Here is a 5,633-nt window from a genome sequence, read left to right on the forward strand (position 1 = left end):
GCTCTGTACCAAACATCCAATTCCTCTTCCTTACCACTGAACTTAGAGAAGTATACATAAATTCACCAGAATCCTGCAAAGATTTGGGTTTGTTTCTTTGCTTGTTTTTAACAGAGGAAAAACAACAACTCACTTTTCGGAGTAGGTCTGTAAATTTATTAATAAAGTATTTAATTTAAACATTTTAATCATTCACTTAAAATATTAAATTATTCAATGAACATGAGAAATACATTACGTAAGCCAAATTTACTTTTCATTGTTAGGGCTGGTATGTTTTGCACTTTAAGCACCTTTTAAAGTGATACAACTTTGAAAAACTTTAAATACTGTGAATATTGTGTTTATCAGTGCAACAGAACTGCTCAATTAAAAGCAAAACTAATTACAAGATTTATTTTCACAAAAACATGCATTATGAAAATAATTTTCAAAAACAGAACAGGTATTTAGAAAGGCGAAAAATCTGTTGTATAACATACACTTTAAAGATACAAATCATTTCAGCTACGTTGTTTTTCACAGATCAGTACAGAAAGAGTTCTAAGAATCTGATAGATTACCTGGCATATGAATTTGACTTTTGTTTTTTAGGTGTGCTCCTCTCAAGTATCCATACAGTGATATCTTCCTGTCACATTTGGGATTGATTCGAACATCCTCAGGGTTGGTCAGCTCTTCCATTCTACCCAATATTTAAAATGACAGTTAAAATACCCAGCAGTCCCAAGGATAAATTTTGAAAAAGGTAACTTAACAAAAGAGAACATCACTGTTGCCACTGCATGATCTGCAGATTCTAATAATCAAAACTGAATTATCATAAGAAAAAAAAACATGGAAAAAAAAAGGTCTGCTAAAAACATTTTTAAATTGTATTTTTAAAGTTGTACAATAACATTCAACAGTGTATTTCCAGAAGGTTTACCGACATTTCACTGAACATGTACTGCTTTTTTAGCACATTTTAACTACTGTTTATAGGCTTGGCACACACAGCCCTCCTCAAATCAATTTTACCATTAGAGGGCAAACAGCTGAATGTCACATTACCCGAAGCCACACAATACCTTCTCTTCCCTAAGAATGGTGGTGAGCAACACAAAAGCTACCACAGAAAAAAGACTGGCTGTTTGGGGGCAGAGGAGGGGGAAATTCCTTTCTACACTGCACATGGGAGGCAGCACAAACACAGAGCCAAGGAAGAGAACAGGACACACACCCTGGCTGCAGATCAGCACAAAGCTGGCCCAACAATCATGAAACTTCAACAGTTACAGCAACCTAAAACAATGGTACTGAAAAACTACAGAATGTGGGTTTTGCGTTTTCCCTCTCTTTGCTTTGTGTATTTTGCAGGGCTTTGCACGATGCTTACCTACTTTTCTGACAATTTTTCCTGAAGAACTAGAGCTTAAGAAGAGGTTCATTCAAGTCACCTTGGATTATTGTGGGAGTTTAGTCATAACTGTAAGCATTCTGGCAATAAAATATGCAAGGTGAGGTAATTTCTCAAGGAGGCACAGCTGCCACCAAGATTACTTTTGTGTTCCAAAGAGACTGTGAATCAAACAGGCAGACAGAGCAGAAGGGATATTCCAGGGAACTCAAGAGGACTAATTCACCAGCTGTTGTTTAATCACTGGAATGCTGTTTCTTTCCCACAGAAAATCAGTATAATCATCAACAAGCAGAATTATTTTAATTATTCTGTGTTTCCATAGTGTTTACAATATACCAGAGGTATGCACATGATCTGGCACAGGTGAAAACCTCATGGCTGAACAGCACAAACCTGCAGAGACACTTTCCCTTCCCAAAGCCACCCAGGGAACACCAAGCACCCATTCACACACAGAGTTGAGGCTATTATTATAGCTTTTTCAACAAACAAGGTGCTATCTAGGCTGAGATTGAAGAACAGAGAGAAAAACAACACACCTGTCTGCAAGAACATAGGGGTGAGACGTTTGCCAAGTAAGAGGCCGGAATTTCATAACCGAGATAAAACGCCCCAAATTGTGAATTTCCTGCTTTTGATATTCTCCGTGAACCATCCCAGACAAATAAAACAACTTAGCACCCTAAACACATTAAAAAGACATAAAAACATAAAACATCAATTTAATACCTGTAAAACTAAAAAAAAAAAAATATATAGTAATGCAATTCTAGTTTGTAAATCTTAATTGAAAACTGCACATTACAATTGGTTCTGAAAGATCAAATTAATCACTTTACTTCAACATGAAAATTGCCCCCTAAATCTTAATGGAAGACCATTCACATCCTGAAGACCTCATACAGACCTACAAGCAGATCCTCCTTGCACAGAACCTGCATAACAGACCTAGTAGCACGTTTCAGCAGTTTATCACACTGGGATAGAGAATAACCACACAAGTATTTTAGCAAATAGAAGAAAGATGAAACAATCTGATATAGTATAAACATTGTTCACTTATCTATTTAAAAGATGTAAGAATGTTGTAAATACTTCAGTATTGACCCACTTTTAATTTAGTTTCCATAAAGCAAAATATATGAAAAAAGTAATGTTAAATGTCATACCGGATACACTTCAGTCCAGAATCTGTGCTTTAGCTTCTTTTTAGTCTTCTTTAATTGTTTGTTGTTCTTGAATGTGTCCAAGTGGGTAAGAACTCCCATAATTTTGGGAAAGCCATGTACCTGGCAAATGTTCAGGAATTCAAATGTCTCCATCTCAAATCCAAAGCTGGCATCAATGAGCATTAGAACCTGAAAACACAATATCCACATTTCACTACAGCAATACCACAGTGCCCACAGGAGCCAATTTCAAAGACCACATCTTTAAACTCTTAAGCTTCTCAGGAATCAAAATTTTGCAAAAGGTTCTGTACTTTATTTGCATATACCCTGAAAACCAACTTTGGCTTTTTATTTGAAGTATGGAAGTTGGCTGCTAAAGATGTTCTAGATGCTCTAGGAATGCATAACATTCGGTTTAAGATCTGAACAAGTGTTTACCTGCTGAATTTAAAATATGCAAAATTGATTTTCTTCCAATATTTTCAGGAACATCTTAGAAAATTAATAAAACTCTTGTATCTGTGTCTTGAATGCACTAATAGTGCTAAGGTCAAGTCTCCAGGTAAAATGAAACAAACTTACTTCACTTGTTGCAATTGCTGTTACACATCACTAAAATGTCCTGACACAGGAAAACAGCAGCCAACAGTCACATGAAAATGGAAGCAAAGTTGGTTTAGGGTCTTAACAATAAAGAACTTCAAGCACACAGGAACTGATGACAGATCTTCAAGAGCTGATGTAATCTCAGCCCCCTAACAATAAACCCAAACAGATTCTCAGCACCACCATGGGCACACAGAATCTGCAACATCCACCACATCTACTACCAGAGAAGTGTATGTATCATTTGGTACATCTCCCTTACTCAGTAGAAAACATGCAAGTAGAACACCTAGATCAGTGTACACATTTTTTAGATATTTATATAGTTAATACTTAGACATGGATCCCAAACCCTAATCAGCTGTAAATAACATATTCCAAATCCACATGTAAAGTACAATTCTAAACAAATGGATCATGCATTGGACCCCAGGATCAGTTGATGTAATCCCCTGATCCAAAAGCTGCAAGTAAATTACAACAGTCACCACATTCCACTGAAATCAACTATTTTACTACACAACATTCTTCACAGATGGAGACCTCAGAGTGCATAAAAAAATCCAGCTAACAAACTAATACATATTTCTACTTTGAGCATTAGTTGAAAAATTCTTGACTAGAAATCATTTTCAGATTTTATATGGTTTAACCAAATCCCTTAATGAGAAGTCACTGTGTCACCTTGGCTTCTTATAACATCTTCCACTAAAAGTTTACCAGTTGCATTAGCAACGAAGTTTAGTAGCACTTCCCTTCTTTCACATCCTCCCCACCACCACACACACACATTTTACTTTCCCCCACCCCCCATGATGAGGAAAGTCCCTGGGTTGCTCCAGAACATTAGGTGTATCAAAGATCTTAGGTCCTGTTCTCTTTGAAACCAAAGACAGTTTTGTCTTTGATATCAAAAACTGTGTAGAGAAATCAGACACTGATGCAGTCCAATCAAAAGTAGTATTTTCAATATAAATTATAGTAAAAATCACGTTCCATTGTTAACTTACCAAATCAGCAACTTTAGCCAGGTCGATCATTGTGTTAATGTCACATCCACATTCAATAATAGTCAGCCGGCGTTTTTTACCTGAAAACAGAATTAAGCATCAAAAACTGAAACAGAGGGAGCAAACCAATTAGGACAGTTTTCTTTCCAGGTCACATTCCTGAAGTTCCTCCAGGATATCTGGCACTCAAATTCTGCATGTAGATCATCCAACATGCACCACAGTAGAAGTGTCTGTTTTTACCCGTTTATAATTCTGCTAAAATATAATTTTTTAATTTAAAATTATCAGATCTTCTTTCACCGTAAGTATCCCAGATCACACATCCAAATGATTTCTTCAAAATGACCAAAAATTATGAGAACATGAACACATCCCAGCTCTCAAAGCAAGACAAGTAAGGAGCTCAAAATAAGAATTTCCATTTGTCCTATCTTTGTTCTCACCTGAAACAATTGTAACAGGACCCCGGATTTCAACCAGCTTTTGCCTTGTGAAGTTCTTAATGAGACACTTTATCACAGTGCTCTTCCCAACCTTGGGAGGGCCAACCACAACCACCACCACGGGAGGTGGCTCCAAAGGAGTCCGGTCAACCACAGGAATATGATGCTTTTTAGTCTTCAGATCCTGAGTTCTAAAAAGAAATTTGTAATAAATAAATACAGGAATGTCATGGATTCTTACATGGACATTTACTATTTGAAAGTCTTCGGTATTTGCCAAAAGCTTCAACACCAAGGCTGAGCACAAGCACCGACACCAGCAGGTATGTGGAAACCGCACAGAGTCGAAGGAGCTACAGTTTCTTTCCAGTGATTAACACAGAGTACAATGTAACAGAGACGAACAAAGCATCCCACTTCCGACACCCACAGAAACTACACCGGGACTGGGTGAATGATGAAAGCTATGCAGACACACCAGTGAAAATTACACTCTGTGTATTTCTGCACAAAGTAACAAAGAAAGCCCAGGCAACACCCATCCCTCCAGCCGCCTCTGCACACTCTACAGCCAGTTCCCACTTCTCACCGATGGAAAGTCCTGGCCATCCGCACAGCAGACTGGACTGTAAAGGCTTTGGGGTTTCTCTTCCGTGCATTCTCCTCATCTCCTATTCCCAGGTCATTGAGATAACGTTTCCTTTTCTTCTCTGCCTTTGGTCCGCTATGCTTTGCACGATGCTTCTTCTTCTCTTTTTCCTCCATCTTACTCTTTCAACAGTTGCTCACAATCAGATTCAGAGTTCCTCCGCGGGACAGCGGGTGCAGCTGGCACAGGACGAGAGCACAGTTAGCACAGGGCACATGTACACAGCACACCAGCTGGAGGACACCGTGCAAGCACTACCAGACCAACTCACGGAGCTCATTCACACCCTTCCCAGCCGCACACGGGATCACGGCAGCCCCCGGGCCCTGCGCTCCCGGCCCAGGGCCG

At 38.6% G+C, this 5,633-nt stretch overlaps 1 protein-coding gene across 1 annotated transcript in view; it reads right to left on the bottom strand.

Moving 5' to 3' along the window:
• Window positions 1-5,607, bottom strand: part of BMS1 (BMS1, ribosome biogenesis factor) — a 22,951-nt gene extending 17,344 nt beyond the window's left edge. Inside the window, exons 1-6 of the mRNA XM_017746432.1 lie at window positions 5,226-5,607; window positions 4,637-4,827; window positions 4,191-4,270; window positions 2,572-2,760; window positions 1,942-2,084; window positions 564-685 (exon numbers count right to left, since the gene is read on the bottom strand). Of these exons, the coding sequence (XP_017601921.1) occupies window positions 564-685; window positions 1,942-2,084; window positions 2,572-2,760; window positions 4,191-4,270; window positions 4,637-4,827; window positions 5,226-5,401 (901 nt within the window). The 5' untranslated portion in view covers window positions 5,402-5,607. The remainder of the gene's footprint in view (window positions 1-563; window positions 686-1,941; window positions 2,085-2,571; window positions 2,761-4,190; window positions 4,271-4,636; window positions 4,828-5,225) is intronic.
• Window positions 5,608-5,633: the final 26 nt, after the last annotated feature.

Source organism: Corvus brachyrhynchos, unplaced genomic scaffold (genome assembly GCF_000691975.1).
Source record: "Corvus brachyrhynchos isolate BGI_N302 unplaced genomic scaffold, ASM69197v1 scaffold279, whole genome shotgun sequence".
Classification (NCBI taxonomy): Eukaryota; Metazoa; Chordata; class Aves; order Passeriformes; family Corvidae; genus Corvus; species Corvus brachyrhynchos.